Source organism: Thalassophryne amazonica, chromosome 21 (genome assembly GCF_902500255.1).
Source record: "Thalassophryne amazonica chromosome 21, fThaAma1.1, whole genome shotgun sequence".
NCBI classification, from domain to species: Eukaryota; Metazoa; Chordata; class Actinopteri; order Batrachoidiformes; family Batrachoididae; genus Thalassophryne; species Thalassophryne amazonica.
This window is the reverse complement of record NC_047123.1, coordinates 12,675,906-12,698,422: the sequence shown is the minus strand read 5'-3', so window position 1 is coordinate 12,698,422 and position 22,517 is coordinate 12,675,906. Positions and strand designations below refer to the sequence as shown.

The window sequence follows — 22,517 nt, the reverse complement described above, 5'->3', positions numbered from 1 at the left end:
CCTTTCAGATCTACAGATAGTCTGTGGATTCTCCTGTGAGGACCTCCTTGGTTTGTTCAAGGAGATGAGGCACCTTGGGGTGGTGGTTAAGGAGCTGTCCAATGAACTCCGCCAACTGGTAAGGACACTCACTGGAGTGTGTTGTGGTAGATTTGACTGATTCTCACTACGTTTTTTTTTTTTTATTTGTAACTACCTCATATAGGTACTTACCTTCACGCTGGTACTTATGTACCGCCGTAGGGGGTGCACTATTCATCTTTGCCTGAATTTTCCGCGGTTCGCCAGCACACATATTTCATGCCCCGGTGGACTACAGCACACTAACCACTTGACCACCACCCCTGCAACATCTTGTGACATCTTCCTATACTTACGTTTGCACAGGATATTGGGTAAATTAGACACAGAACAATTATGGCAACAAAGTCACATTCAATATTATTGAATAGATTTAAAGTCAAATTAAAAACAATTATTGTAGGTACAGATAAAGAAGAACAACAGTGTAAATGTGCTGAATTAAGTAACAATGTGCTAGAATATTGGTTGGGCAGTAGTGGACAAGTGGTTAGTGAACTTGGTTTCAGTGCAGAAGGTTCAAACCCCACCGCTGCCACATTTCTGCAAAATATTTTTTAGCGATATAACTCATCACTGGGTGTGCCATTACTAAATCCAACACATTTCAACTGTTGCTTTTATTAACATGTACTTAATTTTTTTTTATGTTTTGTGAATGTATTCAATACTTTTTTAATCAAAATTGTAGAACTTAAAATCTGTTCAATTATATTATGTGTCACTTTGTTGCCACAATTTTTTTTCAGTGTTAAAACCTTCAGATGAGTCTCAGATAAGGCTTGGAAGAAGAAACATTTAAAATATAATTTAATAAACACTCAAAGATACGGCCCTATCTTCAAACCCGAGTTCATGCTTCTTTCATCACAGGCTGAGCCACCCAACACCACCTCTTTATCTATTGATGGGTTCTTCATGACGTAGGCAGAGAAAGCTGCCACCCATGCGAACATGGCAACACCCAGACATGGTAATCCTTCATAAGGATTATTCTGTGTCTCTGTGGAAAACCTGTGGGTGATGTCACACACCCATAGGTGTACATTTGTCCAGTATACACACAGTCTATGATTCCCTCCCCCAGGTACCGCGTGATGTATGAACCTTACATGCACACACTTGGAGCTGTAATAGAGAACCTGCAGTTCTCAAATCCTATGAGAAGCTACAGTTCTCAAGGATGTGAGTGGACTTTGTAAAAGCACTCGAGAGCAGCAGATAACTGAAACAATCCTGTAAATGGTGATACAAACACCAAGGTCGGCACAAATGCTCCTTAGACATTACTCTTTTGAAAAAAAATCGACTTGCCACTTGAATTTTCAATAGGCGGCCAGGTAGGGGTCAATTGAAAAATTACACAGGGGTCAAAATAAAAAATGCTCCAATAAAATTGAAAACTACACTACATTATTTGTCTGATCATAACGATTCCAAAAAGGTATCGTTTGGACTATCTGTGACTGAATGTTCAGGATTTACAGAGTAAAAACAGCAAAAATGGTGACAAAGGTCAGTTGCAGTTTCCAGGTGTCTCCTGCACATCTTTGCTGTGAAATGTTTCTGTATCTTTTTCCTGTTTTTTTCCCTCAGCCCCAACCAGTCTCAGCAGAAGACTGCCCCTCCCTGAGCCTGGTTCTGCTGGAGGTTTCTTCCTGTTAAAAGGGAGTTTTTCCTTCCCACTGTTGCCAAGTGCTTGCTCATAGGAGGTCGTTTTGACCGTTGGGGTTTTTTATAATTATTGTATGGCCTTGCCTTACAATATGGAGCGCCTTGGGGCAACTGTTTGTTGTGATTTGGCGCTATATAAGAAAAAAGTTGATTGATTGATTGATATTTAAACAACATTCATGCTCTTATTTGTGCTTTTTGTGTTTCTCCAACACCTCCTTCACAGACAGATGAGAACAAGCTGCTGAAGAACCGTATTGGTATTCACAGCGGCGTCTGCATCCATAACGGAATTGTACACAAGAACAGAGACCATTGGACTGTCGATGACTGCAGCGAGTGCAGTTGTCAAGTAAGAGCTGAAGTGTCTTAAGATCCACTACAGAGCAGCTTATCTGCTGTTTAACTTAAAATTTATATAAATACGGTTTAATAAAGGTTTAAAATCTGCAGCCGTCTCTCAATCTCATCATATGTAGTCAGGTACAGATGGGAATCTATTTGAAGACTTTTACCTCTGTGTTTCAGTGTTGCATTAACAATATGTGAAGTACAGCCATTTTTATTCACAGTCCTCAGTCAATTTGCCCTGGGGGTTGATGAGATCCATCCAGAAATGCTGAAGGATCTGGGTGTGGAGGGATTGTCTTGGATGAGACGTCTCTTCAAGACTGCGTTGAGGTCTGGGACAGTGCCTAAGGAGTGGCAACCTGGGGTGGTGGTCCCCATATTTAAAAAAGGGAGAACAAAGAGTTTCTTCCGCTTCATCCGAGGTCGGGTTGCGGGGGCAGCACCTCAAGCAAAGTCGCCCAGACCTCCTGATCCACACACACCTCTCTCAGCTCCTCCGGGGGAACCCCGAGGTGTTCCCAAGCCAGCTGCGAGACGTAGTCCCTCCAGCGTGTCCTGGGTCTTCCCTGGGGCTTCCTCCCGATGGGATGTGCCCGGAACACCTCTCCGGCGAGTCAACCAGGGGGCATCTGAAAAAGATGCCCGAGCCACCTCAGCTGGCTCCTTTCGACGTGGAGGAGCAGCGGTTCGACTCCGAGCTCCTCCCGAGTGACCGAGCTCCTCACCCTATCTCTAAGGGAGCGCCTAGCCACCCTGCGGAGGAAACTCATCTTGGCCACTTGTACTCGCGATCTTGTTCTTTCGGTCATGAGCCAAATCTCATGACCATAGGTGAGGGTAGGAACGTAGATCCATCGGTAAATCGAGAGCTTTGCCCCACTGCTCAGCTCTCTCTTCACCATGACGGTCTGATACAGCGACCGCATCACTGCAGATGCTGCACCGATCCGTCTGTCGATCTCACGCTCCATCCGTCCCTCTCTCGTGAACAAGACCCTGAGATACTTAAACTCCTCCACTTGAGGCAAGGATACTCCACCGACCTGAAGAGGGCAACACACCTTTTTCCGGTTGACAACCATGGCCTCAGATTTGGAGGTGCTGATTTTCATCCCAGACGCTTCACACTTGGCTGCAAACCACTCCAGTGCACACTGAAGGTCCTGATTTGACAAATCCAACAGAACCACATCGTCCGCAAACAGCAGAGATGAGATTCTGTGGTTCCCAAACTGGACCCCCTCTGCACCCTGACTGCGCCTAGAAATTCTGTCCATAAAGGCAATGAACAGAACCAGTGACAAAGGGCAGCCCTGGCGGAGGCCGACGTGCACTGGAAACAGGCTTGACTTACTACCAGCAATGCGAACCAAGCTCCTGCTGCAGTCATACAGGGACCAGATAGCCCTGAACAAAGGACCCCGGACCCCGTACTCCCGGAGCAACCACCCACCCCCCACCCTCCCGTGTCCCCTCGAGGGACACGGTCAAACGCCTTCTCCACATCCACAAAACACATGTGGACTGGTTGGATGAACTCCCATGAACCCTCGAGCACCCAATGGAGGGTATAGAGCTGGTCCAGTGTGCCACGAACAGGACGAAAACCACACTGCTCCTCCTGAATCCGAGGTTCGATTATCAGTTGAATTCTCATCTCCAGTACTCTTGAATAGACCTTACCATGGAGGCTGAGGAGTGTGAGCCCCCTGTAGTTGGAACACACCCTCCGGTCCCCCTTCTTAAACAGAGGGACCACCACCCTGGTCTGCCAATCCAGAGGCACTGTCTCCGACCGCCCAGTCAGGGTCAACAGCTCCCCACCCGCACTGTAGATAGTGTTGGTGGAGCTCTGCTTCCGCCACCGCAGGCGTCGGACGGTTTGCCAGAATTTCTTCGAGGCCGACCAATAGTCCTCCTCCATGGCCTTCCCGAACTCCTCCCACACCCGAGTTTGTGCCTCTGTGGCCGCACAGGCTGCAGCACGCTTGGCCTGCCGGTACCTGTCAGCTGCCTCCAGAGTCCCACTTACCAACTGTCACATGCCCGTGGCTCAGAGGACAATGACAAGGAGGAGACACAAATGAGAGGATTAGAAAAAGAGAAGTATTTATTTACAATAGTTTAAGTCAATAAATTAAAAGGTGCAAAGATATGCAGCTGTGCAAAAAGGTGCTCTGTTACCGGTCGGCGCAGCAAGACGTCCTAGAAAGAGAGAGGGAGAGAACAAAATGAATTAGTTGGGCCCACTTAAATAAGAGACAGGGATACCGGGCCCAGGTGCCCCTGATTATGGGCCCGCCCCGCTACAAGACGGCGGGGACCGTCACACCCTCCCCCTTCAAAAGGGAAGTCCACCTAAGGACTTTCCAAACCAATTGCAGACAGCAGTTTTTTCTTTTGTTTTTAGTAGTACTACATTATATTTTTTGTTGCACCAAAATTACATTTACAGCTTACCTATATTCAGCTATACATTTTTTCCCTTTACAAACTACTTTAAAATCTGATAGGACTAAGTTTTTTCTTCTATTTTCCATTAACAAACAAGAGAAATTCTACCATTTGCAAGGAATTAAATTAGACTTAGCTATACAAGGCTAAAGATGACACCAATTAGTAAAGTCACAAGCTTAGCACACATGTCCTCTGCTGCACCTCCAGAGTTCCGGCGCCTGAAACTGGGGAGAGGCAGAAGAGAGACAGGCACAAAAATTAAGGCAACTTTGCTTTTCCCTTTTTCAAACTGGCGCACATGACAAAGCATCAGCCAACAAGTTATCAGAACCTTTAATATGACTAATGTCTAAACTGAATGCCTGTAGAAACAGCACCCATCGAATTAGACGTTGATTTGGACTTTTCAGAGTACTAAACAACGTGAGTGGATTATGGTCAGTATAGATGATTAAAGGACCATCACCGCAAGTCACATAAATCTCAAAATGTTGAAGAGCCAAAATAAGTGTGAGAGTTTCCTTCTCAATTGTCGAATAATTTAATTGATACGAATTAAACTTTTTAGAAAAGTAACAAAGTGGTTTGTCAATTCCATCGTGCTCTTGGAGCAAAACAGCACCAGCTCCAACTTGACTAGCATCTACCTGAATTTTGAACGGCCGATCCATTATGGGAGCAACAAGAACTGGCTCAACACATAACAGCAACTTGACATTCTTGAAAGCGGTCTGACAAGCGGTAGACCACTGAAAACCAACAGTACTTTTCAACAAATTTGTAAGCGGAGCAACAACTGTTGAAAAATTTGCACAAAAACTTCTATAATAGCCAACCCTAAGAAACGCATCAACTCCTTCTTAGTAGTCGGAGGCGGATAATCCAAAATTGCTTGTACCTTTGCATCAACTGGCCGCACTTCCCCCTGCCCCACTACACGCCCCAAATAAGTAACAGTTGCACGAGCGAACTCACACTTCGCCAGATTGACTGTCAGGCGCACAGAGGAAAGGCGATCAAATAAGGCACGAATACACTGGACATGGTCATTCCAAGTGTCACTAAACACTACTACATCGTCAAGATAGATAGACCGCACAACCTTCCAGACCAGAAGTCACCATGTTCATTAACCTTTGAAACGTTGCTGGTGCATTTCGCAGGCCAAAACTCATCACAGTGTATTCAAATAAACCAAATGGAGTAACAAAAGCGGAAATCTCTCTTGCACGGGCAGACAACCCAACTTGCCAATATCCCTTTAATAAATCAAATTTGCTCACAAATTTAGCAGACCCAATTTGGTCAATGCAATCTTCCATTCGTGGTAACGGATACGAATCTGATTTTGTCACTTTATTTACTTTTCGATAGTCCGTACAAAAACGTGGCGATTTGTCTGACTTATCAACCAACAGGCTTGGAGAGGCCCAACTGGAGGATGAGGGAACAGCTATGCCGTTATCCAGCATATACTGGACCTCAGCCTCCATTACCTTGCGTTTCTGAGGAGCACACCTATAGAACCGCTGTTTGATTGGAGTGCTCTCACCTCTTGTCATGTGCCCGTGGCTCAGAGGACAGTGACAAGGAGGAGACACAAACGAGAGGATTAGAAAAATAGAAGTATTTATTTACAATAGTTTAAGTCAATAAATTAAAAGGTGCAAAGATATGCAGCTGTGCAAAAAGGCGCTCTGTTACCGGTCGGCGCAGCGAGACGTCCTAGAAAGAGAGAGGGAGAGAACAAAATGAATTAGTTGGGCCCACTTAAATAAGAGACAGGGACACCGGGCCCAGGTGCCCCTGATTATGGGCCCGCCCCGCTACAAGACGGCGGGGACCGTCACACCAACAAAGACAAGTAGGACTCCTTCTTCAGCTTGATGGCATCGCTTACTTCCGGCATCCACCACCGGGTTTGGGGATTGCCACAACGACAGGCACCAGAATAATTTTGTTTATAAAGCAAAACCATAATTCAAACCTACTTTCCATTTGAAGACCTCTGCCTCATCGTGGGACCTCTGTATTCTGTCAGGGTAAATTATGCTTTCCAACAGCAGGGGGCAGAGTGCAGAAAGACAGAAGCACTGGCTCAGGGGCTGTTTGCGTTTGTGATCACCATTGGTTCTATTAGAAGCTTTGGCAATGTTAAAACTCAAAATCAGCTTCATCGTAGCTGAGAGCGTATTTGAGGCAAAATTGAAAGTTATCGTTTATCTGTAGCTTCTGATAAGTTTTTAGACACTTTATTGGTTTAGCGTTAAAAAAGATAGCTTTTCAGCTAGCTGATACCAGTTATCGAAGCTACCTTTTTGGTTAGCTGTGTCCACCACTGTATATGTATATATATGTGTGTGTGTGTGTGTGTGTGTGGTGTGTGTGTGTGTGTGTGTGTGTGTGTGTGTGGTGTGTGTGTGTGTGTGTGTGTGTGTGTGTGTATGTATATATATATATATATATATATATATATATATTTGTGTATGTATATACGTATCTGTATATATAAAATAACATTGTGTTTAAACTTGTGCAGAACTCTGCTACGATATGCCACAAGGTCTCATGCCCCCTCATCCCCTGTGCCAATGCTACTGTTCCAGATGGAACTTGCTGCCCACAGTGTGGAACACGTAAGTGCCCTTTTTGGCCATACATTTTTCTCAACAAATGCTCAAGCATGGCATTTATAATCTGCATTGCTTAGAAAAACATAAATTGCTATTTGGTCAGGAATGCTCTGTTCCATGTTCAGTAAGAACTGGTCAACTCACCTCCTTGGTTTCATAATGTTGTATACATGTCTGTCTATCAGGCAACATGTAATTCAACATGAAAATGTTCTAAAGAGCCATCTTGAGGTAATGTTTTGTTGTCCATCAAACATGGACAGTAGCTGCCAGGCCATGTTGGAATGATGACCACAAACACAGAGGCAGGAACCAAGATTAATTCTTAATTATCCTCTCATGAGCCATCAAGTATGCAGTTATGCCTATTTCTTGCAATATTTTGACTGGTATGAAAACCATCTAAATTTTAACCCATATGAAGGAGACAAACAAAGGTTTCTTTCATTCAGTCATTCATTCATTTTCTATAGCCACTTACTCCAATGACATGCTGGAGTCTAATCCAGCAGTCATTGAGCGAGAGCCATAAATAGACAAACAAACACATTCACACTCACTTTCATGTTAGAGTCACAAGTCGCCGAACCTGCATATCTTTGGAAGTGGGAGGAAGGCTGAGCACCTGGCGTGAACCCACACAAACAGAGGGAGACCAGGAAAACGCCACACAGACAGGACCAGGTGGGAAGCAAACCTGGGACCTTCTTGCTGTGAGGTAACAGTGCTAACCACTAAATACACCATGCCACCAGAAAGGTAACTGTTGCTGTAAAATCACAGTCTAAGTGGAAGAAATGCAGCTGCTGAACACTCCTGCAGCCTGTTACAAAAACAAAACCAGTCTCTCTGAGAGACTGTTGCTCCCCCTGTGGCTGCGCATTCAAGCGGCCGGTTCCAGCGTTGTGCTCCGCTACAGACAGCAGGCTCAGCACACTTCTGGATCCAACCACAAAAATAATCTGCATTAATGTTGAAGTAGTTGAGCATGAAGTGTCTGTCCTCACTTCCTTGTGCAGACCTGAGCTCACTGAACCAAGCATCACTCTCAAAGTACATGCACAGCCAAGGTGGCTGAAAGTCCACAGCTCCCGAAATAACGAGTATTCCCGACTGTTTCTGCATGTCTGCTTACCATTATCACTGATCTGATGAATTCTGAGCAGTAAGCAAGATGAATGTATTATCTCAAAAAGGTTACAATAAAATTATTGTTTCCTTCTCACCAGACAATGTAGACATCCTCATCTCTTGTAAAATAAAAAAAATAAATAGAATAACAAAAAAAATAATTTGAAGTTATAATCTCAGACCAATCTTGCTCCATTTCTTTTCTTTCTTTTTTTACATTTCTTGATTTTGACAAAGGTTATTTATTTTATTCACTAATATCATTCAAGTTGCAATTAAACAATTAAGTATTTTACTTTAAAATATTCTGTAAAATTGGACACCTTGTTTTCATTGTTCATTAAGTTATTCTTGGAAAGCAAAGTAATATTTGTCTTTAGTTCTGTTCCCAAAAGTTGATCTAGTCTGTGTCTTTAAAACTGGATCCAATCCAAACCATGGCTTTTGTAATCCATGACACAACAAGCCTCGTGCGTGACACGGATAAAACTAGTAGGAAAATAAATTGCACATACACTTGTGTCTTTCATGCAAACACCATAAGATCTGTAGATATTCCATGTAAGTGCAATAAAACCATTTAAACAGAGTGAGCATTCAGGTCCATTTACTCAGTCATTCCACTGTAATTTCCCGTATCAAATGAAAGCCACAAATATTTCCCAAACTGTAAAGGTTTCTGTTTAGAGATGATTAAACTTCAGTAACATCAAACCATATGAAAGACTGCTTACATATTCTGAATACTGGCACCTTTGTGTGGTCCAGGCTCTTTGAAGATTGAGGTTGAAATGCTTGTAACTTAGCAAAATTAGTTGAAGGACAACACCACCAAGGACTTCATAAAATCATCAGCATTTATTTATTTGTCTGTCTGTCTGTTAGGATTATGTCAGATTTCGCTTTATGTAGGCTTTGAAGGATTACATTAAAAAAAACTACTTCACAGATTCTCACCAAATTTGCACCACAGATACATATTAGGGCATGGAAGACTCCACTGAATTTTGGAAGTGATCCGAATCCAGATCTGGATTCTGGCTCAGAATTTGTTGGGAATGATCTGGATCAATATGTAGGTTCTGCAGCAGAAAGATACAACATCACAATATAAAACCAAGATCAGGAAGACACTATTTTGTTTCAGCTTGTGAATTAAATATCAGCTTACTGTTGTGTGGGCCGCCAGAAGAGGAGGTACTGCTGGCCCACCACCAGAGGGCGCCCTGCCTGAAGTGTGGGCTTCAGGCACGAGAGGGCGCTGCCGCCTCCAGGAACTGCCGAGGTGACAGCTATCACCCATCAACCATGACAGCTGTCACTGATCATCTACTTCACATCTGGAATAAAAGCAGGAAGACACCTCCACCACATTGCCGTGATATCATCTTCATCAAGAGGTAATATCCTCAGCCTTTGTGGTAATTTACTAAATCTATCTATTGTGAGTGTTTGCAGGAGTACCGGTCCTTAGTTTGTGGAGGCTGTGTGAGTGCAGGACGGCACTCTTTTCCTCTGAGGGATCGCTGCTAACACGTATTGAGTGAGAGGTGGAGGTGGAATTCCCACCATAATTGTTACTGGGTGTATACACACCCACACTTGACTGTTTTTTTGTTTTCCGCCAGCAGTACCAGATCCGACACGCCGAGACGGTGGCCACCTGGGGACTTCGGGACTTGGCGGCTCCAGTATCCCTCGGGTTCGGTGGCGGTGGAAATCGTGTGGTTCCGGTTCGTCTCCAGACGGGCGTCTCCTGTCGTCGAGCCTGCCCACACGACACCTTTATTGATTGACTTGTGTACATTCTGTAATCTGCTGTGTTTGGTTGTGGCATTCACAACAGTAAAGTGTTCTAATTTAACTCCTTCCATTGTCCGTTCATTTACGCCCCCTGTTGTGGGTCCGTGTCACTACACTTTCCCAACAGGATATCTCGGCCAGCGTCATGGACTCCGAAGGGCGTCACCCGGCTGTTGAACGACCAATGGGAGAGCAGGGAGCGCAGGCGTCTGCAGGAGGCGTGATTGGTGAGCTACAGCACATTCTCACCGCCTTTACGGCTCGGTTGGATCAAATGACCGAGCAAAACATCCTCCTGAACTGCAGGGTGGAGGCTCTCTCCGCGCAAGTGGCGGCGAGCGCTCAGGGCGCTGCTGCAGCTCCTCCTCCTGCCGACCCTGTGCAGGATATGAATGTTCCTGTGGTGGTTCAACAAGCCCTCCCACCATCCCCTGAAGCATACATAAGCCCTCCAGAGCCGTACGGAGGTTGTGTGGAGACGTGCGCGGACTTTCTCATGCAGTGTTCGCTCGTCTTCGCACAACGTCCCGTCATGTACGCATCAGACGCTAGCAAAATAGCTTATGTGATTACTCTGCTTCGGGGAGAGGCACGCGCCTGGGCTACGGCGCTTTGGGAGCAAAATTCAGGGCTCCTTCACACGTACACTGGGTTTGTGAGGGAGTTCAGAACAGTGTTTGATCACCCTAACAGGGGAGAGACCGCTTCAACTGTGCTGCTGTCAATGAGACAGGGACGCCGGAGCGCAGCCGCTTATGCAGTCGACTTCCGCATCACGGCTGCGAGGTCCAGCTGGAATAACGCTGCGCTCCGCGCCGCCTTCATAAACGGACTGTCATCGGTCCTGAAGGAGCACCTGGTGGCCAAGGATGAACCGCGGGAATTAGATGGGCTTATCGATCTTGTTATACGGTTAGACAATCGGTTGGAAGAACGCCGTCGGGAACGAGATGAAGGGCGTGGCCAGGCGCGCGCCGTCCCTCTTCCTTCCGGGTCCGAGAAAGGTCCGCCCTTCCCACGCTCCCTGGCCTCTACGTCCCGTGGGGTGACAGCTCCCCCTGCTGACGAAGCTATGGACACGAGCAGGGCCACATTCAGACCACCGAATAGACAGAGGAGGCTTCCCCACGGGGCGTGTTTTGTTTGTGGCTCAATGGAGCACCAATTGAGCAATTCCCCCGAACGGTTAAACACCAACGCCCGCCCCTAGAAACTGGGCTTAGGGTGGGCCGAGAAATTCACGTGGGACACACACACATTTCCACACGGCTCCCAGTTACAATCCTTAGTGGGGATTTAACCCTTCAGGCCCCAGCACTGGTAGACACAGGGTCAGAAGGGAATCTGCTAGACAGCAGATGGGCCAGGGAGGTCGGGCTTCCTCTGGTGGCACTTCCTTCACCATTGCAGGTGCGAGCACTAGATGACACCCTACTCCCTTTAATCACACACAGGACACTACCAGTAACTCTGGTAGTGTCAGGGAATCATAGGGAGGAGATTGAGTTTTTTGTGACTCCTTCTACCTCCCGTGTGATTCTGGGGTTCCCCTGGATGCTAAAACACAATCCCCGGATTGATTGGCCATCCGGGGTGGTGGTACAGTGGAGCGAGACCTGCCATCGGGTGTGTTTGGGATCCTCGGTTCCTCCCGGTTCCCAGGCTAAGGAGCAGGTCAAAGTTCCCCCCAATCTATCGGCAGTGCCGGTTGAGTACCACGATCTCGCAGATGTTTTTAGCAAGGATCGGGCACTCATCCTTCCCCCGCACCGTCCGTACGATTGTGCCATCGATTTGTTGCCAGGCGTGGAGTTTCCGTCCAGCAGGCTGTACAACCTCTCCCGACCTGAGCGTGAATCGATGGAGACCTACATCCGGGACTCCTTAGCTGCCGGGCTGATCCGTAACTCCACCTCTCCGATGGGAGCAGGTTTCTTTTTTGTGGGCAAAAAAGATGGCGGTCTTCGTCCATGCATTGATTACCGGGGGCTGAACGAGATCATGGTTCGCAACCGATACCCGTTGCCTTTGTTGGATTCGGTGTTCACCCCCCTGCATGGAGCCAAAATCTTCACAAAGTTGGATCTTAGGAACGCATACCACCTAGTTCGGATCCAGAAGGGAGACGAATGGAAGACGGCATTCAACACCCCGTTAGGTCATTTTGAGTACCTGGTCATGCCGTTCGGCCTCACTAACGCCCCCGCAACGTTCCAAGCTTTGGTTAATGACGTCTTGCGGGACTTCCTGCACCAATTCGTCTTCGTATATCTGGACGATATACTCATCTTTTCTCCGGATCCTGAGACCCATGTACGGCATGTACGTCAGGTCCTGCAGCGGTTGTTGGAGAACCGGCTGTTTGTGAAGGGCGAGAAGTGTGAGTTTCACCGCACCTCTTTGTCCTTCCTGGGGTTTATCATCTCCTCCAACTCCGTCGCCCCGGATCCGGCCAAGGTCACAGCGATGAGAGACTGGCCCCAACCTACGAGCCGTAGGAAGCTGCAACAGTTCCTCGGCTTCGCAAATTTTTACAGGAGGTTCATTACGGGGTATAGTCAGGTAGTTAGCCCCCTGACAGCCCTGACCTCACCAAAAGTTCCCTTCACCTGGTTGGATCGGTGCGATGCCGCGTTCAGGGAGTTGAAACAGCGCTTCTCGACTGCACCTGTCTTGGTGCAGCCCGATCCTAGTTGCCAGTTTGTGGTTGAAGTGGACGCCTCTGACTCAGGGATAGGAGCCGTGCTATCCCAGAGCGGAGAGACCGATAAGGTTCTTCACCCGTGTGCCTATTTTCCCGCAGGTTGACCCCAGCAGAGCGGAACTATGACGTGGGCAATCGAGAGCTCCTTGCGGTGAAAGAGGCTCTTGAGGAGTGGAGACACCTGCTGGAGGGAGCGTCAGTGCCTTTCACGGTTTTTACTGACCACCGGAACCTGGAGTATATCAGGACCGCCAAGCGACTGAACCCCAGGCAAGCCCGCTGGTCACTGTTTTTCGGCCGTTTTGACTTCCGGATCACCTACCGCCCCGGGACCAAAAACCAGAGATCGGATGCCCTGTCCCGGGTGCACGAACGGGAAGTCAAGACCGAGCTGTCGGATCCACCGGAACCCATCTTACCGGAGTCCACTATCGTGGCTACCCTAACCTGGGACATGGAGAAGACCGTCCGGGAGGCCCTGGCACGGAGCCCGGATCCCGGAACTGGACCGAAAAACAAACTATACGTCCCACCAGAAGCCAGGGCTGCCGTCCTGGACTTCTGTCACGGGTCCAAGCTCTCCTGCCACCCAGGGGTGCGTAGGACCGTGGCAGTGGTCCGGCAGCGCTTCTGGTGGGCGTCCCTGGAGACTGACGTCCGGGCTTACATCCAGGCCTGCACCACCTGCGCCAGGGGCAAGGCGGACCACCAGAAGGCACAGGGACTCCTACAGCCACTTCCTGTGCCTCATCGCCCCTGGTCCCACATCGGTCTGGATTTTGTCACGGGCCTCCCGCCGTCCCGGGGACACACCACCATTCTCACGATAGTGGACCGATTCTCCAAGGTGGCCCACTTTGTGGCCCTCCCGAAGCTCCCGTCGGCCCAGGAGACGGCGGATCTCCTGGTCCACCATGTCGTCCGGCTGCATGGGATACCTACAGACATCGTTTCAGATTGCGGTCCCCAGTTCTCCTCGCAGGTATGGAGAAGTTTCTGCCGGGAACTGGGGGCCACCATGAGCCTCTCGTCTGGGTATCACCCTCAGACTAACGGACAGGCCAAACGGGCCAATCAAGAGTTGGAGCAAGCCCTTCGGTGTACTACCTCTGCACACCCGACGGCTTGGAGTGAACATCTTGCCTGGATCGAGTACGCTCATAACAGCCAAGTGTCCTCTGCCACCGGCCTCTCCTCGTTTGAGGTGTGTCTGGGGTACCAACCCCCTTTGTTTCCTTTGGTGGAGGGAGAGGTCGGTGTGCCCTCGGTCCAGGCCCACCTGCGGAGATGCCGTCGGGTGTGGCGCACCGCCCGTTCGGCCTTGTTGAGGGCCCGGACGAGGGCAAAAGCCCATGCAGACCGTCGATGGTCCCCGGCCCCCGCATACCAGCCCGGGCAGGACGTATGGCTATCCACCAAGGACATTCCACTCCAGGTCGAGTCGCCTAAGTTAAAAGACCGCTTCATTGGACCATTCACCATCCTTAAGGTCCTCAGTCCTACCGCAGTGAGGCTCCGACTCCTGGCCTCACTGCGGATCCATCCGGTCTTCCATGTCTCCAGGATTAAACCACATCACACCTCACCCCTCTGTGCACCCAGTCCGGCGCCGCCTCCTGCCCGTATTATCGACGGGGAGCCGGCTTGGACAGTACGCCGGCTCTTGGGTGTCCGTCGAATGGGCCGGGGCTTTCAGTATTTGGTGGACTGGGAAGGGTATGGACCCGAAGAACGCTCCTGGGTGAAGAGGAGCTTCATCCTGGACCCGGCCCTCCTGGCCGATTTCTACCGTCGCCACCCGAACAAGCCTGGTCGGGCGCCAGGAGGCGCCCGTTGAGGGGGGGGTCCTGTTGTGTGGGCCGCCAGAAGAGGAGGTACTGCTGGCCCACCACCAGAGGGCGCCCTGCCTGAAGTGCGGGCTTCAGGCACGAGAGGGCGCTGCTGCCTCCAGGAACTGCCGAGGTGACAGCTGTCACCCATCAACCATGACAGCTGTCACTGATCATCTACTTCACATCTGGAATAAAAGCAGGAAGACACCTCCACCACATTGCCGTGATATCATCTTCATCAAGAGGTAATATCCTCAGCCTTTGTGGTAATTTACTAAATCTATCTATTGTGAGTGTTTGCAGGAGTACCGGTCCTTAGTTTGTGGAGGCTGTGTGAGTGCAGGACGGCACTCTTTTCCTCTGAGGGATTGCTGCTAACACGTATTGAGTGAGAGGTGGAATTCCCACCATAATTGTTACTGGGTGTACACACACCCACACTTGACTGTTTTTTTGTTTTCCGCCAGCAGTACCAGATCCGACACGCCGAGACGTGGCCACCTGGGGACTTCGGGACTTGGTGGCTCCAGTATCCCTCGGGTTCGGTGGCGGTGGAAATCGTGTGGTTCCGGTTCGTCTCCAGACGGGCGTCTCCTATCATCGAGCCTGCCCACACGACACCTTTATTGATTGACTTGTGTACATTCTGTAATCTGCTGTGTTTGGTTGTGGCATTCACAACAGTAAAGTGTTCTAATTTAACTCCTTCCATTGTCCGTTCATTTACGCCCCCTGTTGTGGGTCCGTGTCACTACACTTTCCCAACACTTACAACATCTTGATCAGTCGGACCATTCTGGATCAGTATGCAATTATTGCACTGTATTGTGGAAACTGGATCCAGGTGAAGTCCGGTGTCACCGACCGAATGCCCCCCTAAAAATGAGCCCCCTTGCCTACACTGTGCATGCATCATTTCGGAGCATTCACCATGAAGGCATCACTTATATTTTCAAAGATATTAGTATATTGTTACACACGTTGGCTTGGATGGACTATCTCACTCACCCATTGGAAATGGTACAGGGTGTCCTAAACAGGAAGTGCCAATTTTCAAATCCACAGTAAAACAGGAAATGTTTAACACTTCCTGGATTGACAGATGAGATCCCATGGATTCCCGCGGGAACTCAGTGGCAAGCTCACACTCAAACAGGAAGTGCCAATTTATCAGTTCACAGTGAAACAGTAAATGTTCAAATGTCAAACACTTCCTGGCATCGGTGGAGGAGGCCGGGGTTTCACTCGCCTCGGCTGGCACCTAGCAGCTGACTTAGAACTGGTGCGGACCAGGGGAATCCGACTGTTTAATTAAAACAAAGCATCACTGAAATCTGATTGGACACAGATGATTGACATGTCACGGCACCACACATCTGGTTGAAAGAGCTGCATTTTGAAATCAGTGAGTCACATTTTTATTATTATTATTATTATTATTATTATTATTATTTATTTGAGCAAGTTAAAAACATTTATCTATTGCGCATATTCATCTTTTAGAGTCCGTACATTACTCAAAGGGAGTAGGATGAAGTAAAACTTATATTTTCTACCCCCTTTCACATGTATTATTTTCGGCTGTGCAGACAAGAATAAATAAAATGATTTGAGATCATACATACCTATATAAACACACACCTTGCATTATACATATCAACATATATTTACATAAATACATTACTTCTATACATAAATACCCTTGCATACACCAATACACACACTACATTCAATGAGATTTGATAATATAACAATTTTAACCCACATACATGCACCCATGGGCACCCAAGCCCAATGGAGCAACTTTAACTTTAGACCCCTGTACTAACTGAAACTGACCTTTGTCACCATTCTTGCTGCTTTTACCTCATAACTCCATAACATTCAGTCACCGATTGTCCAAACTATACCTTTTTGGAATCTTTATGATCAGGCAAATAATGTGGTGTATTTTTCTATATGATTGGAGCATCTCTTAATTTTGACCCTTGTGTAATTCTTCAATTGACCCCTACCTGACTGCCTATTGAAAATTCAAGTGGCCAATCAGTTTTTTAAAGAGTTCATGTCTATGGATTATTTGTGCCAGATTTGATGCTTGTATCACCATTTGCAGGATTCCACTCTAAATATTCTCTTATCTGCTGCACTATATATGAGATGTAAGATGCTGCTCCTCAGTGTTTCTCAGTTGCCCTCAAAAGGATTGGAACACTTGGTATTTCACACATTTTAATTTCTTTATTCCATTTCAAATACTTTTTTTTTCTAAAATTATCTTCCTTAACTCAAACTGAAAGCAAATCTCTACAACTTGATATAGATGAATTAAAAATGTAAAAGCCAGCTTCCTGATGAAGTGGTGTAGAGGATTTTCTTAAAAAGAAGAACTGAAAGTTCAGCTACAATTTGACAGAAAGTAGATTTGAGATGGAAGCCTAGATTTGATGTTTTGGTGAAATAAACTTTTGCATTGATGTAAATAAAGTCCAAGACATATTCAGTGACTTGGAAATGTTCATGTTTCCATCCCCTGACTTGTCTGAAGAAATCTGGCAATAAAACTAATTCTTATTTACAGGTTTTATCAAGTTTTAGAGATTTGCTTTCAGTTTGAGTTTGAGGAAGATCATTTTAGAAATTTTTATTCTTTATTTTGTTGTATTTGTTGTATTTAAAATGGCATAAACAAATTAAAATGTGTGAAAGTCCAAGTGTTCCAATACTTTTGGAGGACACAGTATCCTAACCTTATGATGAGTGCAAAATGAGTGTGATATTATTACTGTTTTGTATAAGAATGTTTAATTTTCACTGTTGCTGCACTTTGTGTCAAATCATAGTCATATCATATATTTATATGAAAATTCAGTAAGGTATATCTTCTATTATACATTCCAACTCTGAGGTGGAACTCTACTAGTGTTTACTAAGGTACACTGAAAAATCTTAGAGAGAGAGAGAGAAGCCACTTGGGTGTCTGGTCGGTCGAAAAGCTTTTTTATCCCATGGGAACTCTCCCTCCCCACCTAAGTGGCTCAAGAATGTGGACAGCAGGTATAAGTGACATTTACATGACAATTTATATGACAATATTGAGATATGATAATTTGGCCATATTGTACATCCCTACTGTCAACTAGCTGAAAACTTTGAATATTAATTTACATCTACATAAAAAAATGCTTAAAGTGGCAGGGGGTTAAGAGGGCTGTAATTAGGGGGGTCAGCTGAAAAGCAAAAAATTAAAAAAGCTTAAAAAGATGGAGATTATGGGGGGGCAGAGCCCCTCCAGAAGCTGAAAGGCAAAATAAGGTAAATTCTTAAAAAGGCAGGGGGTCTGGGGGAGGGAGCCCCCTCCCCCAGAAGCTAAAAGGTTTTAGTCATGCTCATGCTCCCAAGAACCATTTTGCTGAAAAAGGTATGAAGGATCTAAAGGACATGGTTAGATGGCGAGGAGCTTTACCAAGTATGTGAGAGGCAAATAAAGAAAAATGCGGAACCCCCCAGAAGCTGAAAGGATTTTGCCATGCTAATGCTCCCCTGAAGCATTTACTCAAAATAAAGTCTGAAGACCCTAAATGACACGGTGAGGTGCTGACAAGCTTTGGTCGTTCATGTCCGCGACATATGCATATTAATAATAATTACGTAGTGATTTTTTTCATTTTCGTTGACATTGCCGGCACTACAATCCCAAGATATTTCATGTTTTGTCTGATCAGCTTCATTTCACTTGTTACTATACATCTATTCCTGTATTCTACCCTTTCAACACAATCTAAAAAAGGTTGGGACACTGAAGCATTTACCACTTCGTAATTATGTCATTCCTTTTCACACTTACAGACCCTGTAGCTTTGAGGATACAAATTATCATGTACAAAGACTTGCGTCAACTTCCTACTGAAACATGACACATACTAAAACCCAGAAACTGTCGTACGTGCAAAAATGTCAGCTGTGTCAAAATATGTGTACGCCTGGATCTAAGCAGATTCTTTTTGTACATACCACTCCTCCCTGTCCATGCCCCAATTTAAATATGCAACTTCCTTTAAATAGGCCCTGAGACTTGGGATTCCCTTCTCTGTCTGATCATTCCACATGAAGAAAAAAGAAATTATACCAAGTGTGACCTACAGATGAGTGGAAATGAAGTGGAGACTCGCAGGGATACTTTATTTGGTACCCTGGCAATTGGAATAAGCATGAAATGAAAAACAAGTGAGTGGGAGCGTGTTTGTGAGACCGTAAATGCTGTGGACTCAGAGTAGCGCACACACAGTGAAGTACAATCCCAATTCCAGTGAAATTGGGACGTTGTGTAAAATGTAAATAAAAACAGAATACGATTTGCAAATCCTCTTCAACCTATATTCAATTGAATACACCGCAAAGACAAGATATTTAATGTTCAAACTGACAAACTTTATTGCTTTTGTGCAAATATTTGCTCAAAAACTTTTAAAATGGATGCCTGTAGCACATTTCAAAAAGCTGGGACAGTGGTATGTTTACCACTGTGTTAATCACCTTCCCTTCTAACAACACTCAATAAGATGTACAACTTCAGTTGTTCAACAGTCCGGGGTGTTGTGTGGCTGGGGGGACCTGGCTGCCTTTTTGTTTCTGTCTTTTGTCCTGTCTTTTGTTTTTCCTTCCAGGTGGCTTGCATTTGGGACTGAGTGGCTGTGTAGCTGAGTTTATCAGGACCTCACCCTGATCACCTGAGGCTGATCACCTGCGGCTCGTCAGGACTCACAGCTGTGGTGCATCTACATGGATTGGAACATGGTGGCATTTAAGACTGGAGTACACAGTGTGTATTTGCCAGAGACTCGACCTTGTGACCAGACGGGTGAGATGGTCGTCTCGAGAGCCATCTCATCATCAGTGGATGCAGAGAACGTCCAGGTTTGATGCATGGTCTGTGAAAGAGGAGGGGGTGAGGTCTCATGCTCGTCAGCACACTTCCTGAGGTACATTAGATTTTGTGACTAACATTTATACAGTCAGTAAATGTGGTGTCCCTCACACCTTATTATATTGAGCTGTATGTAGTCGTTTAATCAGCTTCCACTGCAGTGGAGTTTTGTGAACAGGGTGTTCTATGCCTGCAGGGTGGGAAGCTGATTAGTAATTAAGCCAGGAAGTGTTTGCTGTTTGTACACCTTTGAGCGGTCCCTCTGTGTGTAGAGTGTGCACTCACATGATGATTTCTTCTTTCACAGACTCGGTTTGTCGCGGCCACATGGGGGGTGTCGGCGGGGTCCTTGGGTCCAAACTGGTTCTGGCTCCGGACCGTTTTGTGCTGCTGGGAGCACACCGCAAATCTGCAACACCAGACCGCGCACTTATTTGTTTGTATTTTTTCACATCACTGTTATGTTTATTAAACCCTGTTATCCTTTGTACCGTGCTCTGCTTATTTTATACTGGGTCCTTCAAACGCTGGTTGGTTCTCCGGGCTGCATCCGACACATAACAGTAGTCTCTGGCCAAACATCACGGACCCAGCGGTAGCAGAGACGGTAACGCGCCGGGAAGGCGGCAGCAGACGTTCAGAAGTTATCCGGATCAGTTGCGGGTGCTCTCCGCCCGGATGGTGCGCGTTGGAGAACCCATTACTGAATACTGATTTGAGCGCTCATGCAGCCGTGTTTCCTGTGTTTGTGCCTTATCCGTGGGTCGTGGTGGAGTGTGACTGGCGACGGCTTCGCGTCACACTTCGACCGGATAAGAGGTTTAAACGGGAGCTGCAGGAGTGGGTCTGAAATGGGTGAACGCGCACGGCGGAGCTCTGTGGCACGGGTCGCGGTGCTTCCTGTGTTACAGTCGTAGCCCCGTTTCCCCAGGTAATGATAGCTACTGCGTCTGTTGTGTCAGCTCCGGTGTTATTTAGTTGAATCACATTTTTGGTTGTGTGTTGCACACAGCTGCGCACAGAAAAGCAGCTCGTTTGTTTTCTCTGTCACCAAAGGGGGTTTTTCATTTTTAGCACTCTGGCTCCCTCTGTTGGTGACTGAGTCACATTACCATTAAGCTCTTAAGTTGGAACAGGTGTGTTCCATTTGTTTGAGCTTAACGGTATACGTCACTTATTTGTTTTGTGTTAGTTCATTTTGTGTGGGTGTTTTTTGAGTTGGTTTTTGTGTGGGATTTTTTTTTTACACTATTAGTGTCTGGGGTCGTGTCCCTGCAGTCTGTTTGGAGCAAAACAAAAAAAGAAGGACCCAAGCAACTTTATGTTAGTCTGTTAGTCTTTCTTTTTATTTCTTTTAGTTTCACCTCCCCAGGGTTTGATGGGACGGTCCCCTGGGGGTGATGGGGTGGTAATTGGGTTGTTTTTTCTTTTTTCTTTTTTTTGTTTGTTTTTTGTTATGCCCTCTCTTCTCCTCTGACTCCAGCCGGGTGAGCCGTACGTGTCGGCGTCGCTGGAGTGGTGTAGTTTGGTTATGCTGGGCGTTTCCCAGGTAACCTCTGCACCCGGGGGGGGGTTGGGGTATTTTCTTATTGTTCCCTCTCTTCTCCTCTGGCTCCAGCCGTGTGAGCCGTAGTGTCGGCGTTGCTGGAGTGGTGCAGTTTGGTTGTGCTGGGCGTTTCCCAGGTAACCTCTGCACCTGGGGGGGGGGGGGTTCGGGGTGGTGTTGTTTTTTTTTTTTGTTTGTTGATTCCCTGTTCCACCTCCGGCTTCAGCGCGCCTTTGCACCGTCTGCCATCGGCGTGGCTGAGGTTTGGGGCAGTGGAATATACCCGCAGCTGGTGGCTGGTTTGGGAGTCGGAGGAGTGGCGCCGTTTTGTGCCGTCTGCCATAACCGCTGTTCCACTCCTCCCGGTTGGCTTCTGGGGTATAGTCACGGTTGGTGACGCTGGACGTGCTTCCAGTTTCCACTGCGCCAAGGGGGTGGGGTTGGGGTTGTTTTGTTTGTATGTTTTTTTTTCTTTCCTTTTGTTTTTCCCCCCAGTTTCCACCCTCAGGGTGTGACTGTGGTGTCCTCTGGGGGGGAAAGGGCTGTGGGTCCATCTAGCCATAGACGGCCGGGGCTGGGTCCGTTGGTCATGAGGGGAGGCGTCTCCTGGGGTTAATGGAATGGTCCTCTGGGAGGCGCTGGGAGTCCCCGTGGGTGACGTTGGATCCCAGAGGGACCTCGGCTGTGGTTATTACTCCTGGAGCTGGCGGAATGTCCTCTGGGGGGTGTTGGTCCCTACATGTCGTTGGGGGGGGGGGGGGGTGTTAGCGTTTTTATTTGCAAGTTTAAGTTCGGGTTGTTTTTCCGTTCTCCTCCTCCCGGGGTTTGATAGGACGGTCCCCTGAGGAGGGGGGGGGGTGGTTTGGTTGTTTGTGTTTGTCTTTTTTGTTTTATGACTAACCAGACTGTGAACATGGTTGGACAAAGGCTGACCGCACAGGTTTAAGAACTCCTGGCCACACCTGTGCTAATTGACTGACAGAAACAAAGGCAAAGATGCAGCCAGAGGAGAAGACATCAACCATTCTGTTGGAAGACGAATGCAGATACGGTTTCCAGCCATGGCCCCTGGAGGGGGGTGTTTCTCCTGGGCCGGGTTTGTGTGGTCGCCGGGAGGCTTCCCGTGAGGGTGGGGTGCTGTTGTGTGGCTGGGGGGCCTGGCTGCCTTTTTGTTTCTGTTTTCTGTCCTGTCTTTTGTTTTTCCTTCCAGGTGGTGCGCATTTGGGACTGAGTGGCTGTGTAGCTGAGTTTATCAGGACCTCACCCTGATCACCTGAGGCTGATCACCTGCGGCTCGTCAGGACTCACAGCTGTGGTGCATCTACATGGATTGGAACATGCTGGCATTTAAGACTGGAGTACACAGTGTGTATTTGCC

At 47.2% G+C, this 22,517-nt stretch overlaps 1 protein-coding gene across 1 annotated transcript in view; it reads left to right on the top strand.

Moving 5' to 3' along the window:
• thbs1b (thrombospondin 1b) overlaps positions 1-22,517 on the top strand; it is an 87,462-nt gene that overhangs the window by 13,472 nt on the left and 51,473 nt on the right. Inside the window, exons 6-8 of the mRNA XM_034162351.1 lie at positions 9-118; positions 1,982-2,107; positions 7,103-7,199. Of these exons, the coding sequence (XP_034018242.1) occupies positions 9-118; positions 1,982-2,107; positions 7,103-7,199 (333 nt within the window). The remainder of the gene's footprint in view (positions 1-8; positions 119-1,981; positions 2,108-7,102; positions 7,200-22,517) is intronic.